We start from the raw sequence: 22,614 nt of genomic DNA, 5'->3' as shown, positions 1-22,614 counted from the left end.
TTGCCAACGCACCAGGGCAAATCGGGAAGAGCCGGGTACAGTCCCAGAACTGTCGCATATATTGAATGTGCCAATTCTGGGCAGCTGCTGACTGATATTGTTAGGCTGGGGGGCTCCCCATAACGTGGGGCTCCCCATCCTGAGAATACCAGCCTTCAGCTGTATGGCTTTATCTGGCTGGTATTAAAATTGGGGGAGACCGCACGCCGTTTTTTTTAAATTATTTATTTATTTATTTATTTATTTTACTGCACAGTATAGACACGCCCACCGGCTGCTGTGATTGGGTGCAGTAAGACACCTGTCACTCAGCGTGGGGGCGTGGATGACTGCAACCAATCACAGGCGCCTGTGGGTGGGGAAAGCAGGGAATACGAGAATGATTAATGAGCGGCCGGCATATTCAAAGTAATTGTTGCTGCGTATTCTCTGCACAGCTGTTCCTCGCTGCGCTGGTGATCGGGGAGCGGTATGAGCCGGGGGAAGAAAAAAAACGAGCGCCAATGTAAGTATGACTGAGAACAGCAGAAAAAAAGGTAAGTATACTGAATTTAATTTAAAAAAAAACAAAAAATAAGATCGCTAGTGTAAAAACGCACATGCACGAAACGTGCTGAACACAGACATACTCCGTGTGCGGTACGTGCAGGCACGGACCCATAGACTAAAGCGGGACCGTGCCTGCGTGCTGCCGGCCAAAAACGGACATGTTGTCCGTGTAGAAAAGCGCACACACGTACTTACCAGACGGACACACATTTCGTGTGATTTTACGTGTGTGTGCCATCTACTATAGAATAACATGGGTCTCCGTGTGTACGTGTCTCTGGTACGTGCAAATATGTACCGCACACGTACAAATTAAACGGATGTGTGTTGCGGGTCTTATATGGAGGACTATGGGGGGTGCATTATACTACATGGGGGACTATAGTAATGTACTATTTAATATATGGAGAACTATGGGGGATGCATTATACTATATGCAGGATGTATTATAATATATGAAGGACTATGTTATTCATTATACTATTTGGTGAACTATGAAGGGGCATTATATATGGAGGACTATGAAGGATGCATTACATCTGGAGGATTATGGAGGGTTTATTATATTATATGGAAGACTGTGGAGGGTGCATTATATTATATGGAGGACAATGGGTGGGGTGCATTATACTATACAGGGGCGGACATATCATTGATGCAACCTGTGCAGCCACACAAGGGCCCAAAAGGTTCGGGAGCCCATTTCTACCTTCAAAACAGGTGGAATTGTCCCCTTTGATGAATTATTGGACTGAAAATTGGCCATATATTGTTCTTGCACAGGGACCCTTTTCTGTCTGTGTCCGCCAGTGATACTATATGAAGGACTATGGGGTGTTCATTATACTATATTGAGGACTATGGGATGTACATTTTACTGTATGGAAGACTGATATTTAATTGCATTTGATCAGGAAGTATGCATAGACATTTTAAAAACACACAAACTCCACACAACTGTATCAATAAACGTTTGTCAAAGCCAAATATCAGGAAGTAAAAAATAAAGAAGTTTTATGTTAAACATGACATAACAAAAACCACAGAGTTAAAAAGTCATCAAAATGTATATAAAAAATGCACCCAAACTGCAACAACAACAAAAATGCAAATAACCTACTTTGCGTAATAGGTACAGAAACGCAGCAGAAATTCTGCAACCTCCAAAACTCATGCAATACTCAGGGTGGGACTTTAGTGTAAGATTGGCATATTAAACAATTTTATTTCATTCACTCCATAAGTTATGCAGCCATCCAACAGTAATACAGATTTAGAGAGAAAATAAAGGTGGTTGTTTTGTGACAATAACCCTTATCCATTAAAGGAAGCATAATGTCAATGAAACTCTCAAATCACACCTGATCTACAGTATATGGGTTCTTGGGTGAAAATGTAAAAGAGAGCCAGCACTCATTCAGGTGAACTGAGCCTTGATCAGTGGTGAATTAACTGATAACAGTCCAAATGAGGAAGATAAACAAGAAGTCCAGGGATATGCAAACTCTGTTTATTAAAATGTAAGCTGTGTGCAAATGACAAGTTATCAAGAAATTCAAATGGACAGGGATAGTTTACATCATAAAAGTAAATATCTGTGAAGTGAAATGAACTGCTGAAACAAGTCTGGGTTATTTATCAAGACTGTTAGGGGTACTTTGCACACTACAACATCGCAAGCCGATTGTATCGATGCCGAGCACGATAGTCCCCGCCCCCGTCACACATGCGATATCATGTGATAGCTGCCATAGCGAACATTATCACTACGGTAGCTTCACATGCACTTACCTGCCCTGCGACGTCGCTCTGGCTGGCGACCCGCCTCCTTCCTAAGGGGGCGGGTCGTGTGGTGTCACAGCAACGTCACACGGCAGGTGGCCAATGGAAGCAGAGGGGTGGAGATGAGCAGGACGTAAACATCCCGTCCACTTCCTTCCTTCGTCATTGCAGCCGGGACGGAGGTAAGGAGATGTTCCTTGCTCCTGCGGCTTCATACACAGCGATGTGTGCTGCCGCAGGAACGAGGAACAACATCGTACCTGTCGCTGCAGCAACATTATGGAAATGTCCGACACTACACCGATCATACAATTTTTTTAATTTTTAAATTAATGACACGTGTTCTCCGGCGCGGGTCACACAGAACCGCTTCCACACTACATCCGTGTGGTACGGGTGCGAGCCGTGTGACACCTGTGCTGCCGGAGAATACGTGGACATGTCAGCGTGAGAAAATCACGGACGCACATAAGTACGGAACGGACACACGTTCCGTTCCAAAATACTTACGTGTGTCCAAACAATAATGAAAACATAGGTCCACGTGTCTCCATGCCGCCGGTTCGTGATGAGCCGGCGGCACGGGTGTGTGTCTTAGGCCTGAGGCTGTATCACTCTTCCAGGTCACGCTTTCCCTTCTGGAGCCAACAATTGAATATTCACTGCTTTGCCCAACCACTGGCGCATTTAATTGGTTGCAATTAGATGCACCCCACCCTGAGTGGCAGCGTGTTAGCTGACTGTAACCAATCACAGGTGCCAGGACGTCCAGTGGCCAGGGAAAGCAGTGCAAGTGTCTGCGGGTGAGTATCAGTATAGAAATAAATGAATAAATAAAGCAATCGGAGTAGGGTCCCTGTATTCTGATGCCAGCACAGATAAAGCCCACGGCTGCGGCCCCCAGCTGTCGGGCTTTATCTGTGCTTTGTATCAAAATAAGCCCAGAGTCAAATGTGCGAGGGACTCGCATCACATTACCCGGCACGGCCTGCTGCTCTCCAAACATGCATGCAGGTACATAAAAACACATGCGGCCGACCCGCTCCTGTCAGGTGAGTGTGCGGCTGTGCTGGGTGATGCGAGGCTCGTGCGAGCATGAGCGTGCAGGTACATAGAAACACAACAACCGACCCACTCCTGTTAGGAGAGTGTGCGGCTGTGCTGGGTGATGTGGTACGAGTGAGACTCCAGCCTCAGAAAAACCGTATGCGTTTTTTTTTTATTAACCTTTTCTATACCAATGGGTTTAAAAGTGGACGTGTTACCAGCATGTACTGCAGCAAAATGTTTTGAAGCTGACGAACTTTTATAATTTACTCCTTTTGTGGAATCCAGTAAATATCTTAACTGTCTTGAGGATGTTTTAAATGTGGACATAAAATTTGTATGTGTTCTCAGCATATAATTAATACTAAAATCTTTTCCTCATTTGCTACAGGAAAAATTTACAACATAAAAAATTATATCAATTGCAATACTACTTTTGTAGTCTATGTAATAGAATATACAACCTGCAGTTTGCATTATGTGGGATGCACATCTCGTGCACTGAAAGTGCGGATTAGAAGACATTTACTGGATCCTACAAAAGGAGTAAATTATAAAAGTTCGGCAGCTTCAAAACATTTTTTTGCAGTACATGCTGGAAATACTTCCACTTTTAGAGCCATTGGTAAAGAAAGGGGAGAACACCGTAAATTATTATTTAACAGAGAGTCATGGTGCATGTTTATTATGCAGTCACGGGTACCTCTGGGATTAAATGTGAGGCAAGATCTAATGTATCATTGTGATTGAGATCTAAACAAATTGTTATTATGTGTGAATTGTCTTAAATATAATGGTGCGGTTTTCAGTTCCCACACCTCCGGTGGAAGCTAAGGCGGTAGGATTTAAGGCTGGAAACACATCTATGCGAGTAAAATCGGTCCGGGTTGGCTGAAAAAAACTCGGCTGATTTTAGTTCACGTTAGGTCCGAGTGCAACGCAAGTGCGATGCTTTTTCTGAATAAATTAATGATTTTACTAGCGTGTATAATGCGTGTGTAATGCGTGTGTAATGCGTATTTTTTACTATGTCATCTGCCATTCAGCTCTGCTACATGGCCACTGACAGCAGACACAGACAGCCATGTAGCAGAGCTGAATGGCAGATGACAGCAGACACAGACAGAGCCACACGATCAGAATGAACTTGGGTTAACTTCACCCGACTTCATTGTCATGCTGCGGCTCTGTCTGTGCCGCGTCCTGATTAGCGGTCACCAGTGAAGGGCTCACCGGTGTCCGCTAATCCCCTGAGTGACTGAAGTTAGCAGCCCTCTCTCATACTCACCGATCCCCGATCCCCAGCGCAGCGCTGCACGGCATTCACACTGCTGCGGCGGCTTTTACTATTTTGAAAAAGCCGGCCGCTCATTAAACAATCTCGTATTCCCTGCTTTCCCCGCCCACAGGCGCCTATGATTGGTTTCAGTGAGACATGCCCCCACGCTGAGTGACAGGTGTCTCACTGCACCCAATCACAGCAGCCGGTGGCCGTGTTTATACTGTGCAGGGAAAAAAATAATTAAATAATTAAAAAAACGGCGTGCGGTCCCCCCTAATTTTAATACCAGCCAGATAAAGCCATACGGCTGAAGGCTGGTATTCTCAGGATGGGGAGCTCCACGTTATGGGGAGCCCCCCAGCCTAACAATATCAGCCAGCAGCCGCCCAGAATTGCCGCATACATTAGATGCGACAGTTCTGGGACTGTACCCGGCTCTTCCCGATTTGCCCTGGTGCGTTGGCAAATCGGGGTAATAAGGAGTTAATGTTAGCCCATAGCTGCCAATAAATCCTAGATTAATCATGTCAGGTGTCTCCACGAGATTACTCCCAATTACCCCCTACCTTGTATAATTAACACACCGACACTGCTTATGACTTGGTTGAATTGGCCACAGCAGCCCTTTTATTGCCTATTGTTTACACACTAACACAAGGGGGCGCCATCCAACGGGCGTCCCCAACATTTAACAATAGGTAATACCATAATAATACAGTACGTAATCCAATACGTAACCCTGGGTAGGCCCAGTCCAGAAACCACCTTCCACCACCAAAACATGATCCCTGGCCGCAACACACACCGGGCCGGAGAGGAGGTATTAATCACCTACGGATCAATACTCCAACCTTGCAAGACCTCATGCCTGCAAGATCCCTGTAACCGGAGCCACTATATCCTACAAGTGACTCTCCAATCAAACAACATTATCCCTTAAACAACCTCTTGACCAGACCTACCCCCGCCATAAGTCCGGTCCAGAAGCCATACTCCACCACCAGAACACAATCCCTGGCCGCAACACACCGACCCAGAGATACGAGGCATTAATCACCTACGGATCAATACCCGAACTTTGCAGGACCCCATGCCTGCAAGATCCCTGTAACCAAAGCCACTGTATTCCGCAAGGGACTCCTCCATCAAATAACATCATCCAGTAAACCGCCTCTGGACCAAACCTACTCCTGCCGCAAATCCGGTTCAGAAGCCATATTCCACCATCAGAACACGATCCCTGGCCACAACACACCGATCCAGAGATACGAGGCATTAATCACCTACGGATCAATACCCCAACCTTGCAGGACCCCATGCCTGCAAGATCCATGTAACCGGAACACACCAACCCAGAGATACGAGGCATTAATCACCTACGGATCAATACCCCAACCTTGCAGGACCCCATGCCTGCAAGATCCCTGTAACCGAAGCCACTGTATATATATTCCACCACCAGAACACGATCCCCGGCCGCAACACACCGACCCAGAGATCGGAGGTATTAATTACCTACGGATTAAACCCCCAAGTTGCATCAATTATAAACTGAGCCTCAAATCCGACACCTTACTCTTCACCCCCAACCCCATGTCATCCCCGGCCGCAAAGCTCCAGCCCAGAGATATGAGGCATCAATAACCTACGGATCAATCCCCCATGTGCGTAACAGTAACTGTGAACTCAAAACTTAAATACTGTTAGCGACTTTAATGTAACAACATCCCCGACTGCAACCAGCCCAGAGATAAGAGGTATTAATCACATACGGATCAAAACCCCCATGCCGTGCAGAACCCCGTGCCTGCACTGCGCTTTGGATCCAGAACCAGAAACCCAACTAGTGACTCCTCCTGTGATTACCGTGTCACCAAAAGGATCACTGACCATAACAACGATCCCATATATATATATATATATATATATATATATATATATAAGGTAATACTCACCAAAGGAGTAATCCCTTGCCCCGACAAAAAAAACCTGTGCTTCCGAGTACCTGTAACCTGAGCCACTGTACCCACCTATGACTCCCCGGCAACCATCAACTCTTTAATATATAACCCTTGGCAACAACCCTGACCCATATATGAGGCATTGATCACCAGCGGAGCAATACTTCCACCCTGCAGACAACCTTGTACCTGCAAGTCACCAGTAACCGGAGCCACTGTACCTTTCCCAATGGCTCTCCATCCAAACATCAGTAACAATTAGAGCTCCTCTGGACCAGACCTACCCCGCTGCTGTGACAAAGGACATAAACACCATTATTCATATTGACCATTCACATATACATCATATAAATAAACAAATACTCCCACTTTACCAACCAACGTATTCACCCCACTTACAAGAATCCCCAAATAACAGTATACATCACAATCCACAAAGAAATACTCTTTCCTTTTTCCTGTTTTGTTCTTTGTTTGTTTTTTTTTTATATATATATACACAACACACTTTCCCCAATCCTTTCTTTTCACACTATTATTATTATTTTTTTTTTTTTTACATAAAGCCTCTTTAAAAGTTACTAATTATACATGCATATAAACATAACAATAACAATACACAATAGAAGGGAGGGTGGGTGGGAAGCTGTCGTCCAGGAAGTGCAAGAGAAGGTAACTGGCTCCCACCTCCTCCTATATATCCATGCAGCTCCTCCTTTTCCTCCCACCATACTCCCCTCCCTAACCAATCATCATCTTCTTCCACCTTCCTATGATATCACCATTTAACCCCATCAACTCCCTACCCTCCAGACTGTCATGTCGCCCCTACACCCTATGGGTTCCATGGCTTTCTTGACAGTTCCAGGAGGGATTTGTCCGGTCGTTGATTCCTGTATTACTCCCAATTACCCCCTACCTTGTATAATTAACACACCGACACTGCTTATGACTTGGTTGAATTGGCCACAGCAGCCCTTTATTGCCTATTGTTTACACACTAACACAAGGGGGCGCCGTCCAACGGGTGTCCCCAACATTTAACAATAGGTAATACCATAATAATACAGTACATAATCCAATACGTAACCCTGGGTAGGCCCGGTCCAGAAACCACCTTCCACCACCAAAACATGATCCCTGGCCACAACACACACCGGGCAGGAGATGAGGTATTAATCACCTACGGATCAATACTCCAACCTTGCAGGACCTCATGCCTGCAAGATCCCTGTAACCGGAGCCACTATATCCTACAAGTGACTCTCCAATCAAATAACATTATCCGTTAAATCGCCTCTGGACCAGACCTACCCCCACCACATGACAGGCCACGTGACACCTTGCGTGGCCTGGACCCACACACACCCAAAGCTTGCTTCTCTAACCTGCAAGCCGAAACCAACCGGTAAACCCTTCCATCCATCAACTTAAGCTCTGAGCCTCCCATATGCACCAGCCAACATTACCAGCTCACCTTACTACACCGCACTACCATCATCCTTGGTGACCGCACATGCCACCTCAAATCTCTTCGAACCTACCCGTATCCCAATTTATTCATTCTTTTTTTTTTTTTTAAATCGCCCTTCAATACGGGCCACGACACCATGGCCACCCCATAACAAGGCCACCACCATGTATCAATCACCCCTGATACCACGACTCGGTACCCAAAACAACATACAGGAATCCACCTCATTCCTTTCCACACCATCCTACTTATAAGCCAGTACCACCCCGTAGTACTAAACAACTTTTAGGTAACCCTGTCTCCTCCTCAACAGAGACCCAGCCATATCACTGGCTCCCTCGGACGGCCACTCAGGCACACCCCGACACACCGTGCCACGAGCTCCCAAACCATGCCTGGATCACTGCCATGCCCCACCGGCATCAGTTAAACCAATTAACTGCAACACTGACAGTACCATCGGCCTACCCATTACTGACCAAATAAACTACCATACCGTCCCCCCGCCCCTCCTCCTGTCTCCAGCTGAATTCAACTGCAACTGGGGTTAATATATTCCAAACAGGATCACACTTACACTGCCTACTTAACTAGGTCACCTCGTACCCTGAACCAGGTTCCCCCCTGGGAAACGGCTAAAGTGACTGCCACTTGGCAATAATTCTGATCCATAACCTCCAAATTTCCCGAAAAGTCGTCCTAGCAGCCTAACCAAGAGGCGAGGGAATAAACCGCCCTCGGCCTTCCCCCAGACTCATAACACATGCATAAGACATACCACTCCCTAGAGCAATAAATCACTACCGGTCTTCCCCGTCATCCAAACCCTCTGAAAACAACAAGGCTCAATCTGCCATACCCAGAAAAGTTCTAAGACCTTCCCACGTACTCAACCACCACACTATTGGACAACCATCATCCGAATTTGGGCCCCTTTAACTTTCCAGGAAGCCCACCCGACCTAACGGAACCATGTCCACCAAAGTTAACACGCCTACAAAACCACCAAACAATCACAACAATCGCCCTGCACCCATGGCTGAAGCAAAGATGCCGAAGCATTACTTTCAATCCCCAAGGTCCCCAACAACCTCTCCAAACAATAATTTGCGTCCCACTTCCTTCCGCAAACCACACCAACGACAAGTTGCCTGCACTACAAAGTACACCGTAAAATTGCCCCCCATACCACTATCCTGATTGACTTCATACGCAACTATCGGCATCAGGAGACACAACTTTCCAAACACAATGTCCAAACATATTGTTCGTAAAGCAAACCTTGTAACACACAACCCCCTGCGAGCTCTCATATCAGAGGTCCAAACCCAACTTGCATCACCCCCCATCCTCACGGGTATACGAGGAATGCCATTGTTACATCTTCAGCCCCCCCATTGCTGATTACCGAGTTCACCAGCAACCGCCCAAAGCTGCCCACCACCTACAGGAACCCCAATTCAGGCCCGCCGGGCCCTCAGTCCCCCCAGCACCAAACTCCATAATGGGATAATAAGAGAACTAACCACAAAGTAGTTACTAGTCTACCATCCACCAACTTAATCCATCCAGCGCCCAGGACCAAGCCATACTGCCCTCGAACTAACGATACCCCAAACCGTACCAAACACGCCGCACCCAAGATGCGGTTCCAAACCCACAAGGAAAAACCATGACACCAATCAACGCCTCACCAGCTCCCACAATTCCGCTCTCCTTACTCCACTTATCCACAGCAACCCTAACGCCATACTGGAGTCCTGCCCTCACACTCATCACTCACAAAATCCCCCGAAATCTTCCCGCACACTCCGAACTGCGGGACCTCTTTGCCTATTTACCTCGGCCAGCATAATCCAACCAATATGAACTACCATGCAGAATAAGATTCCTCAAAACCCGACCAATGAACCTTCAAATAAATACTCCGTCTCCCCTGCTTGCGCAAGCCGAGATCATCAGCACCCGTAACCAATCCTCAATGACCTAAAATTGCATCCCCCACCCTGAACTGTGACCACCGGCCTGACGCCACATGCACCCCCATGCGCCATGGCACCACCTCGTCCCTAACTCTGGCCCGGCCTCCACTACATGACCCAAACCCCCCGAGGACCATGTCTCACACCCAACTGCAGCTCAGCGTCCCCTCGGAACCACCGCCCCATTGTCCTCTGCCATCCATCTGTCCGAATGTTACTGACATACTGATGTCCTTCTCCCTCCCCGCCGTCGTCCACTTCCATCGTGGATGCGTGAGGCAGCTCCGCCACGCCTCCCCTACCACGGCCACCCATGCGAGCCGCCGCGTGGGCATAGTCATCTCCCGCTCCGTTGCTTGTCCTGCGGTGACAGCCCCAGGAGACCGTCCTGTCCTCCGTGCCGCCACCCCGGGTCTCGACGTCTTGCGACTGCGCCCCTCCCTCGCCAATTGCCAGGGGGGGGGTGCTGCACACCCGACCTCACTGACGCCCAGCTCTGGACCGCAGCCGTCACCATTCCCGGCCCTCCAGGGCCACCGCAGGCCTCCCGTCGCCAGGTCCTCCATCCCCAAGGGAGACCGCCACTACCGGGGGGCTGCACGATCGACGTACGTGACCGGGCGGTCCCTCAGAGTTCCCACAGTCAGGCTCACTCACCGCCACCAGGGACCGGCACACCCGACCTTCTCCTGGCACACCCGACCTTCTCCTGGCACCTGACCTCCTGCCGTCCGCAGCCCCGCGGTCCCCCCGCCGACTGCGAGGGGTTCTGCTGGCCTCACTCTGCCGCCGGACGCGCTCCCAGCCAGGAGCCGCTGCAGTCACTCCTACTCCAGCCGAAGGCTCGGGACCGGAAGTAGGCCCCCGTGTTGGCCACTCCCACCTCCCGGTCGTCGCGGCCGGAACGCAGATTCCTCCCGCCGGCCGGAGCAGCCGCCAGATTCTGCTGCTGCTTGGCCCACCGCGGAGTGGCTCTGACATCACCTCCTCGCCCCCCCTGCGCCCGGGGAATACCTGCAGGGGGGCCGTAACCGCCGCCCGCTGCTACTGGGGGAGCGAGGGGAAGGCGCCAACGGGTAACCCCGGCAGCCCTAATGTGGGACTGCACTTCCAGGGGAGCATGCGCCGCTACCGCTGATCACCTGGAGATCCTCTCTGCAATCCCTGTTCCGTTCAAGCTGCAGATCTGCAATGTCCGGATCCATCAGGCTGGATGTCATGATGGAGGTTCCCCAGCCCGTCCAAGCTGCAGATTTGCGATGTCCGGATCCATCAGGCTGGATGTCATGATGGAGGTTCCCCAGCCCATCCAAGCTGTCGTCCAGGAAGTGCAAGAGAAGGTAACTGGCTCCCACCCCCTCTTATATATCCATGCAGCTCCTCCTTTTCCTCCCACCATACTCCCCTCCCTAACCAATCATCATCTTCTTCCACCTTCCTATGATATCACCATTTAACCCCATCAACTCCCTACCCTCCAGACTGTCATGTCGCCCCTACACCCTATGGGTTCCATGGCTTTCTGTTCACTGTTGCCTATATAGTCCTTGGCACCTCTTCTTAAAACTGCTGCATGCTGAAACCCTGGACATCTTCACAATAGGCTGAGACTTCCGTCTGCGACTAGACCCAGAATGTCCCTGCACATGCACAGGGATGTTTTGTGACTAGTTCTGCCAAAAGCCCTGACATATGGTGACCATTGTAAAGCCTGCCTGGGCTGGTCGTTCATGGAAGTCCTGGCCTAGTGTGAAAATGCTCTGAGGACTGTTCTTCCTATCATAGCACACATCTATTGAAGAAGGAGTTGCATTTACAATATTTTTTTTTTCCTCAAAACATTGAAATTGGTGTAATGGCATTGTTAAATCTGCTAAATCCCTATTGCCACATCAGTCTTATAAATAGGAACTGTTTGGTACAATTCAGCACTCTTCTCAGTTGTCATAAAAATAGATTTTTTACATTACCTAATACTTCTAAATCTCCCCTATACAGTTGTGATCACAGCAGACAAACATCAGAAAATAAAAGGAGGAAATGCTGTCATAGCATTGGCTGTCACAAGAGCTCAGCTTCTCAAGTTCACAATCCTCCCACGACTTTAATGTTCAACATTGTTAGCTCTGTCTCTTCCTGTTAACGTATTGGCCTTGAAATCAGTAACAGGCTGACACTTGTTAAATTTGATTTAGTTAAAACACCAAAATAACATTTTACCCAACACTAATTTACAATAAAATTGCAGTAGGTATTGAAAAACATCCCTACAGGCCACAGATAAATGGGCAATTCTCTGTGATATATTATAGAGATTGTTTAGGACTTTAACGTTGATGACTTATCCTTAGGAGAGATCATGTATATGTGGCACCCTAGTGGTCCAGTTGCCACAGTAACATTGCACTCCTAACGGGGGGTGATGCTATACCTGGAAGCAAGGGGTGCATCTCCCAAGCTAGGTACACGAGCATTCAACACTTCCTACTCTTAACCAGAAGGGTGAGCTCAAGAACCCGGTTTGAGGGAAGCTTCCCTATGCATTCTGGCCTGAAGGAGGAGTTAGGAACACACACACAGACAGAAAGTGAAACTGATCAGAACAAGTCAGGAGTAGAGAGAAGACGGTCGCTGGGAAGGGAGCTAAACTAAAGCTTCCTCAGGACCGAGCGCAGAGAGCAGGGCAACGGAGCCCTAGGCTGTGTGGGTACTAAAGTCCCACCAGCAGAATCCAAAGGGCAGAAGATTACAAGTCACCCGGGGCACAGCAGCATAATAGAGCCAGGAGCCGTGACAAAAGAGCTGCACCACTAAATGACTCGAGCTGTCTGCCATATGGATGAGAACTAGAACCTACAAAAGGAAGAGGGTCTCAGCGTAGCTTCAAGCCACAGGGACCCACACATTACAGCGCAAGCAGGAAGGGCTCTGAACCCACTTGGCTAGGTGGATCTCCTCAATTGCTTCCAGGCTGATCGGACCTCCGTTACCTGCTGGACCAGTCTCCCGGGCCAGTACCATCAACTACCAGTAAAAGGCAAAGGAAACTACGGCCCTTGTGTTGTCCAGTTATTACCGATGTCCTCAGTCCTGCAGCCCAATGTTAAGTCCCTCCATCAATCACAAAGACTACTACTCCCATCCGCCCTGGGGCCCAGCTCTACCTGTGGAGAGCTATACCAACCAAGCTGCATCACCATCTGCCCCAGAGGTACCCTTCCGCAGCGTCGGCTATTCCTAGTCGAGTACCACAGGTGGCATCACAAACTATTACCTCCCTTTTAACTGACACCGCCGGGGTCACGGAATCGGGCCTTGCCGCCACCGCAGCGTCCCAGAAACGGAACAGCGGCCTCGTAACGAGTGCCCCACGGCCCCGGTGCGCGCATGTCATATACCTGATCAGTTAGGGGGCAACAACCTGTGTGCCTGCCAATCAGCTGTTCCCGATGCTGCCATCTGGAACTACTTTACACAGCTCAGAGAGCCACCAAGGATTGTGATGCAATTCTGGTACAGTAATACAGTACAGCTGGCATAGAGTCATACCGTGCAGAACTCCGAGTGGTAGGCGGCATTCTGAGTGGGAAAGAGGGTGAATATGCATTCACTTAATTAGCTGGCACTGATCAGTGAGTGACAGCGTGTATGTCTATGCAGCTGTAACACTCAGCTCAGGAGAGAGCGAGGATTGTGGTGCAACCCCCTGGCACTAATACTGCAGTCAAATAAAAGACACCTCCTGAAAATAAGCCCTAGCGCATTTTTAAATGCAGAACAGAATATAAGCCACTATTTTATTTTAGGGGAAACATGCTATCTATCTATCCATCCATCCTTCCCTCCCTCCAAATATCTATGATTTTTACTTTTACTACACCTACTGTAGTTCTCATTGATACACTGTATCAACAACTTTACTACAAGAACACCATGCAGAATAGGCAGGGACGGAGAAGGAAAGCTACTCAAGCCACAGCTATAACATATGAATGTGGAATGTGTTTACACTTTTAATGAATGTACGGTATATTGCAAATCCATTTCTTTTCACATGCTCTATTGCATTTTGAACAGTATTTTCCATGAGACAACCTGTTACCTGGTTCCGCCTGTTCTCAAGTAGTGATGTCTCATACAGCTGTGCATTGTGTAGTACAATCCCACAAAATGCAAGATAAGCGGCAAAGTCCTAAAACATACAAAAATAAATAAGAAATTATTATGATATGAAAAACATATTACGTGGCTCATTTCTGCTACATAGAACTATTTATTTTCCCTCACTGTCAATACTTCTAACAATACATGTACTGCATGAAGAAATACAAGAAATAGGACAAAACCTGCTGGATCCTGTTCACATCTTGTTACAGCCATACGTTCAATGATGGAAAATTATGGAAGTGCTGGATCCCCAGTTAGTGGATACTGGCAGTGCCAGATAGACCCTATTGACTGTAATGGGCTACTTCAAGTTTTCTTAATTGTGTCTGTCATCTGACATTTTAGCAGACAAAATAGACGAGCATGAAAATGAACCATACAAGAATGAAATAATTTCCTTATCACACTAAAGCGGGCTTTACACGCTACGAGATCGCTACAACGATCTCGTTGGGGTCACAGATTTTGTGACGCAAATCCGGCTGCTGTAGCGATGCCGTTGTGTGTGACACCTATGAGCGATTTTGCATCGTCGCAAAAACGTGCAAAATCACTCATCGGTGACATGGGGGTCCATTCTCAAATATCGTTACTGCAGCAGTAACGAAGTTGTTCCTCGGTCCTGCGCCAGCACACATCGCTCCGTGTGACACCGCAGGAACGAGGAAGCTCTCCTTACCTGCCTCCCGGCCACAATGCGGAAGGAAGGAGGTGGGCGGGATGTTCATCCCGCTTATCTCCGCCCCTCCGCTTCTATTGGGCGGCGGTTCAGTGACGTCGCTGTGACACTGAACGAACCGCCCCCTTAGAAAGGAGGCGGTTCGCCGGTCACAGCGACGTCGCAGGGAAGGTAAGTAGTGTGACGGGTCCGGGCGATGTTGGGGCGGGTACGCACGCTGGCGATATTGGTACCGATATCGCAGTGTGTAAAGCGGCCTTTAGGCCTTGTGCAAATGCTGAGTATTTGGTGAGGTTTTTTTTACCTCAGTATTTGTAGCCAAAACCAGGAGTGGAACAATCAGAGGAAAACTATAATAAAAACACCAGCACCGCTTTTGCCTTTACCCACTCCTGAGGTAAAAAACTCACCAAAACTTAAGCCATGTACATTAGGGAGATTTTTACCACAATATTTATAAGCCAAAACCAGGAGTGGAAAAGTATAAGGGTATGTTCACACACAGCACTTCTTTTACCACAAAGATGTAGCGTTTTTGTCCCAAAAAACGCACCAAAAACACAACGCGGCAAAAATGCAACGCATATTTGACGTGATTTTCACGCATTGTACTGCGTTTTCCCCAATGCGTTTTTTAAGTACAATCTATTGACTGGAAGCGCTCAAAAATGCTGGAAAAACGCAAAAAGAATTCATATGCTGCATCTTCAAAAACGCAGCCAAGATGCAGCCAACAAAAGATGCCCAGTGTGGACAGCAAAATCAAAATCTCATAGACTTTGCTGTGAGAAGGAAATGCATGCATTAGGTGCATCTTTGTGACCTCAAAAATGTCCTAAAAATGCAGCAAAGGATGCCCTGTGTGAACTTAGCCTAATAAAAACATGGTCACCACTTCTGTATTTATCACCCACTCCTGGTTTTGACTTACAAATACTGAGGTAAAAAACTTACCAAATACTTCTCAATAACTTTTTGCATATGTATATGTCGATCCATATTTTTTTTGTAATTAATGTTATTGTGGAATCAATTGTTCCTTTGACTAAAGCGGGCTTTACACGCTGCAACATATCTAATGATGTGTCGGCGGGGTCACGTCATAAGTGACGCACATCCGGCATCATTAGTGGTGTTGTAGCGTGTGACAACTACGTGCGATTGCGATTGAACGTAAAACCGCTCATCGCATACATGTCGTTCATTTGCTAAAAATTGAATGTCCGGTTGTTCAATGTTCCCGAGGCAGCACACATCGCAGTGTGTGACACCCCGGGAACGATGAACAGATCTTACCTGCGTCCCGCGGCTCCCGCTGGCTATGCGGAAGGAAGGAGGTGGGCGGGATGTTTACGTCCCGCTCATCTCCGCCCCTCCGCTTCAATTGGCCGGCCGCATTGTGACGTCGCTGTGACGCCGAACGTCCCTCCCACTCCAGGAAGTGGATGTTCGCCGCCCACATCGAGGTCGTATGGAAGGGTAAGTACGTGTGACGGCAATAATCGTTTGTGCGACATGGTCAACAAATTGAACGTGTCGCACATACGATGGGGGCGCGTCACATCGCATACGATATCGTATGCTTAATTGTAAGGTGTAAAACAGGCTTAACTTATAAATAACAGGCACATACGCAGCTTTACAGAAGAAAAAGACAAAAGACGGCAGAATAGATGGGTTATATAACATCACCAGGATGTTGGCCTCTGTTAATAGCCAATGCAATAAACATTTGGAAACCCTTCTATAAGACAGCTATTCACTTAGCACATGTGACTCAACAGACATTGGTAAGTCATACAGGTGCTCATTATGCATAATCGAAAAATTGTAGAAGGCTACAATTCAACTATGACATAAGAAAGGTGAAAGTACTGACTCAGCTCTGCGAATATTCGTTAAAAATAAATTACAAAAACTGTAAATTTTAGAGTAATCGGAAAGCTATTCATAGCCCACAGTTGGCATCTTTAGTTAGCTGTTAGCTGTAAAAAAGTCCAGTTGCCATCAAGCCAGAACCTGCATGGAAATCCAGCGTAGCGGCTAAATGGGAAAAAGCTATGAATTATTGATCTGTGACCCAGTAAACCATTAGAGCTGTCGATACCAAGCTCTGATCTTCCTTCCTACCTAACTCTAAATCATCTAGATATGCCATGGGAAAAGGTCTGGAGTGCCAGGAACCCAGTAGGAGCACCATGACATCCCAAACTGCCCAACATCACCGAAAAGCCATACCACAGCTCGGCACCTACGTGACATACACTGCATCTAAAGATCCCAAATGTGCTCTATAAAAGATATCTACAAACAATGTAATTAGAATTGAATTAGGGAATTCAAATTGCATCTAAGTGAGTCAATGTGAATTGAACATTTCTAATTATACTTTGGGGTCTCACTGGAGCATAACACTGATTCAGTTAATACTCAGCTCACCTGTCCATTTGCCCCTGCAGTCCACTGTCCCCATAGCCAGTCCTCCAGGGCTCTACGCCTCTCCTTTTCACCTTGCCCCATGGAGTGCATCCTTTTCAGCCTGCATCACTCTGACTAGGCCTCTAACATCACTACTTATGCCATTGCAGTGCACGTTGTGATGTTAAAACTCTTTAGCAGGCATTGCCTTAGGCCACTTTCACATCGCGTTTTCACCTACGATCACTGGTCTCGTCAGGGCATTCATCCGAACCCCCCTTCACCCCCTGCAAATTGTGTTTTGGATGCATACGCCAATGGAGCCGTTGATTATAAAGGAGCAGACAGAGTCAGTGTGTGCGTTCTGTCTTGCACCATTTAAGGGCATATACGTTTTCTGCAGGCGGACACCTGAACGTAGTAGATGGGGTTTGGACAGATGCCCTGACGGAACCAGTGAACGCAATGTGAAAGCGGCCTTACTCTAGAGTCTGCACCTCACCTCAGGGAATGCACATTGTGATGTGATGACTGGAGTTGCAATGGCACGTGATGCAGTCCACTCAGAGACCTACTTGGCATTGGAAGCTCAATCGCTGAGTGAATTAAGCTGAAGAAGACACACAATGGCGGAAGGCAAAACGAACACATGCAGACAACTGGAAGGTGGGTGGGGGAACAGGTGATTAGTAAGATGAGTATTAGGGTTTTTTTTTAACCTTTTGCAATCAACAGTTTAGCTGGCTGCCATTTTGCTGAATTTATTTAATTAATTTCTTGCAAAAAAAATGTGATTCTGGAGAAGCTGAATTTCTATAAACTTCAAGGAGAATTAAATACTATTACAACAAATATGCTAATCTCTAACTGTAATCAATCCAGAAATACAGGTAATTTCAGATTGTTCACTTCCTTTTTCTTGCAAATGATTTGTCTTCACATAAATTAAGGGGGATGCCCCCTACACTAATAACCCCTTTTCAATCAGCATGTTTCTCTTTTTTTTAAATAATAGTGTGACGTCACTTGATCCAACGCGTCTGCTAAACAACCCCCGCCTTAGGACAAATCGCTTACATCCGTAGGAAGTGAGTGATGCTACTCTGACTCTTCCTCTAGATGTATGTGATACGCTTGAAGGCAGGGAAGAGTGAAGCGACCGCTGATTGGCCACAGGGATCAGGCAACACCACCGGAACAGCACCGGCACCGAAGATGAGTATAAGTTTTATTATTTGGAAAATGTGAAGCACAGATTGACAGAGGGTTGTGTGCCGCCCCGTGCTCGGCAGCCGAGCCGCTCGGGTCCGGACCTTCAGCGAGTGGCTCGAGGATCTCCGGACCCGAGGGTCCTGCGGTCACTCCGATCAAAAAGGGGTTGGCAGTTTGGGGACGTAGGTGTACGGCCGGAGCTGTGTTTAAGTTTGTGAAGCCACCCACGGATTGTGGTGAAGGTGGACACCACCGCTGCAGTTACGGGGCACCTGGGGGAGATGTTGCGCAGCAAGTTGTTAACCCGGGACCCATTGGGGGGAGTTTGGGCGGTGCAGGGAGATGGACGGCCGGAGGGCACTGATGTACTCACTATAAGTCTCTCGTAAACCAAGGTGATGGTGGTCGGTGCTCGCAGCCGGCTGTAGTCTGGTCCCCCACCCGGTTGGTGGTCTTTCTCCCGCACCTGTTTTGTGATGGTGGACTACCTGCGCTTGCAACTACAGGAGTCCACTCCCCGGCTTTTTGTCGCCTAAGGAGCCCTTTGCCCGCAGACGCTGGCCCGTGGGATCTCTCTGCCGTGGCGGTAGCTTTCTATCCCCCTCGTTGGGCTGTTGCATTCAGTTGGGACTTGGGTGGGACAGGACCTATAGTCCTGGCCACAATCAGTTAATTAGCTAGCTCCCAGTAGCTTCTGGACCTAGCTTCAGGATCTGAGTACACCGGTTCCCCGGGTCGATACCGGCGGGCCACTACCCTGTCCCGGTCCACCGCAGTTCCATCGAGCCGTCTTCCTGCCTCCTGCAGATAGAGGCCTCCGTATGCCTCCTAGCCAGAGGTGCCCGGGCTCCTACCCTGGCACCTGTCAAGTCTGCTACAGGCCTGTCACACAGGCCTGACCTCCTCCACTGAACTCTCAAACTGATCTACTCTCTTTTCCCGCCTCAGGCCATCCGAGCTCCTCGGTGGGCGTGTCCAACTGCCTGGCTCCGCCCCCTGGTGTGTCCATCAAGCACTGAGGGGGGTGACTAGGGTTTTAATGTTTGACTGCTGTCACCTTGTTAGGGGACTGGTGTAATGCGGGGCCCTATCTGTGACTACCTGGTTCGGCCAGGGCGTCACAGTTGTTTGAGTAGTGGACAACCTCTTCAAATAAGAAAACAATAGGGCACTATTTGGATTGCTTTAAACTACAAACCTTTCTTCTCAGTTTTTACAGTTGTGCATTCACATATATACAGAACATTTTACATTTTACAAACATTACCTTCTCATCTTGCTCAGTAAATGTCCCATTGCTGTCCGACTTCTTATTGATTGCCTGTGCTACTCCAACCACCTGATTGAATGGTTAAACAAATATATATTAAAATTAGTAACTACATGAATATGAACAGCAAATGTTCAATGACACAAAAATAGCACAGAAATACATAAAACATAAAAGCTGAATGATTTACATTACAAATGTATGCAAACCACTCATCTCTAACAAATATACCATTGTTGCTACAAAACAAAGGAATGGACATCAAAGGTATGAATAAAAGGCATGAAGTCTGGCTGCTGTACCTACATTGAGGGCCGTACATTGCCGTACATATAAACTACTACGAATACTACTAAAAAAAAATTCAGTCTGTCCTATAAGGCTGATTAGCCCAATTAGCACAAAGCAATCATCAATTGTGATCAAGTACATGAGTTCAAGTGCACGTCCATGTAACAGTTATGTAAGCTCTGGGAAAATTTAACAGAATGGAATCTGCTCCAATCATTAGCACTGAATATACAGCCAAGCACACAAATTATAAGATTTAAGGCTTCCGCCACACATCCGTGAAAAACGTGCGTGTTTGGTCCGTTTCCGTGTATACTGGAGACACGGCCAAACGTGCACCAATGTTACTATATCTCAGCGGTTACACTTGCGTTTTTGGTTATGTCCGTTTGTCCGTCTCCGTGATGCGTTTTGTGGGCCGTGTCTCACGCCAGCATGTCCGTTTTATTCACGCCACACGCAGCACGGACCCAATGAAAGTCAATGGGTCTGTGCGCACGTCCGAGTGACACGGACGCATCTCTGTTTGTTCCCTGTATGTTTTGTGCTTTTTTCATGTCATGTCAGTCTTTTTTCTTTTTATGTTTCGTTCTCTCCCTCAGTCCGTCGGTCGGTCTCTATGTCTGTCTGTCCCTCTAGCTGTCTGTCGGTCAGTTCCCCCCTCTCTCATACTTACCATTTCCCGATCTCCAGCGCGGCGCTGAACGGCTGTTATAAAAACTCCGGCGGCTTTTCCTCTTTTGAAAAAGCCGGCCGCCCATTAATCAATCTCGTATTCCCTGCTTTACCCGCCCACCGGCGGCTGTGATTGGTTGCAGTGAGACACGCCCACCACGCTGAGTGACAGGTGTCACACTGCACCCAATCACAGCAGCCAGTGGGCGTGTCTATACTGTGCAGTAAAATAAATAAATAATTAAAAAAACCGGCGTGCGGTCCCCCCCCATTTTAATACCAGCCAGATAAAGCCATACGGCTGAAGGCTGGTATTCTCAGGATGGGGAGCTCCACGTTATGGGGGGCCCCCCACCCTAACAATATCAGTCAGCAGCCGCCCAGAATTGCCGCATACATTATATGCGACAGTTCTGGGGCTGTACCCGGCTCTTCCCGATTTACCCTGGTGCGTTGGCAAATCGGGGTAATAAGGAGTTATTGGCAGCCCGTAGCTGCCAATAAGTCCTAGATTAATCATGTCAGGCGTCTAGGAGACACCTTCCATGATTAATCTGTAAGTTACAGTAAAAAAACACACACATCCGAAAAAATCCTTTATTAGAAATAAAAAACACAAACACATTCCCTCATTACCAATTTATTAACCCCGACAAACCCTCCATGTCCGGCGTACTCCACGGTCCTCCAGCGTCGCGTCCAGCTCTGCTGCATGGAGGTGACAGGAGCTGCAGAAGACACCGCCGCTCCGGTCACCTCCACGCAGCTAATGAGATGAGTAGCGCGATCAGCTGCTGTCACTGAGGTTACCCTCGGCCACCGCTGGATCCAGCGGTGACCGCGAGTTACCAGACTGACAGCTGCTGATCGCGCTACTCATCTCATTAGCTGCGTGGAGGTGACCGGAGCGGCGGTGTCTTCTGCAGCTCCTGTCACCTCCATGCAGCAGAGCTGGACGCGACGCTGGAGGACCGTGGAGTACGCCGGACATGGAGGGTTTGTCGGGGTTAATAAATTGGTAATGAGGGAATGTGTTTGTGTTTTTTATTTCTAATAAAGGATTTTTCGGGTGTGTGTTTTTTTACTGTAACTTACAGATTAATCATGGAAGGTGTCTCATAGAGGCCTGACATGATTAATCTAGGACTTATTGGCAGCTACGGGCTGCCAATAACTCCTTATTACCCCGATTTGCCAACGCACCAGGGTAAATCGGGAAGAGCCGGGTACTGTCCCAGAACTGTCGCATATAATGTATGCGGCAATTCTGGGCGGCTGCTGACTGATATTGTTAGGGTGGGGGGCCCCCCATAACGTGGAGCTCCCCATCCTGAGAATACCAGCCTTCAGCCGTATGGCTTTATCTGGCTGGTATTAAAATGGGGGGGCACCGCACGCCGTTTTTTTTAATTATTTATTTATTTATTTTACTGCACAATATAGACACGCCCACCGGCTGCTGTGATTGGGTGCAGTGTGACACCTGTCACTCAGCATGGTGGGCGTGTCTCACTGCAACCAATCACAGCCGCCGGTGGGCGGGTAAAGCAGGGAATACGAGATTGATTAATGGGCGGCCGGCTTTTTCAAATTAGAAAAAGCCGCCGGAGCAGTGTGAACGCCGTGCAGCGCCGGTGATCGGGGATCGGTGAGTATGAGAGAGGGGGGGGACACTTCAGTCACTCGGGGGATTACCGGTCACCGGTGAATCCTTCACAGGTGACCGCTAATCAGTACACGGCACAAAGACAGAGCCGCGGCATGACAATGAAGTCGGGTGAAGTTCACCCGAGTTCATTCTCATCCCGCTACTCTGTCTTCCGAC

The 22,614-nt window shown here is 48.0% G+C and overlaps 1 protein-coding gene and 1 long non-coding RNA gene across 6 annotated transcripts in view; one reads left to right on the top strand and one right to left on the bottom strand.

The window, feature by feature from the left end:
* The window catches only part of PDE5A (phosphodiesterase 5A), a 394,028-nt gene that overhangs the window by 160,393 nt on the left and 211,021 nt on the right, over positions 1-22,614 (bottom strand). For all 5 annotated transcript variants that reach the window (XM_075350615.1, XM_075350624.1, XM_075350634.1 and 2 more), the window contains exons 4-5: positions 19,821-19,892; positions 14,180-14,269 (exon numbers count right to left, since the gene is read on the bottom strand). In XM_075350615.1, coding sequence (XP_075206730.1) covers positions 14,180-14,269; positions 19,821-19,892 — 162 coding nt within the window. The remainder of the gene's footprint in view (positions 1-14,179; positions 14,270-19,820; positions 19,893-22,614) is intronic.
* LOC142311848 (uncharacterized) overlaps positions 1-22,614 on the top strand; it is a 90,448-nt gene that overhangs the window by 46,996 nt on the left and 20,838 nt on the right. The window lies entirely within an intron of this gene.

This window comes from Anomaloglossus baeobatrachus, chromosome 1 (genome assembly GCF_048569485.1).
Source record: "Anomaloglossus baeobatrachus isolate aAnoBae1 chromosome 1, aAnoBae1.hap1, whole genome shotgun sequence".
NCBI classification, from domain to species: domain Eukaryota; kingdom Metazoa; phylum Chordata; class Amphibia; order Anura; family Aromobatidae; genus Anomaloglossus; species Anomaloglossus baeobatrachus.
The sequence above is the reverse complement of the archived record's forward strand: the minus strand, read 5'-3'. Positions and strand labels throughout refer to the sequence as shown.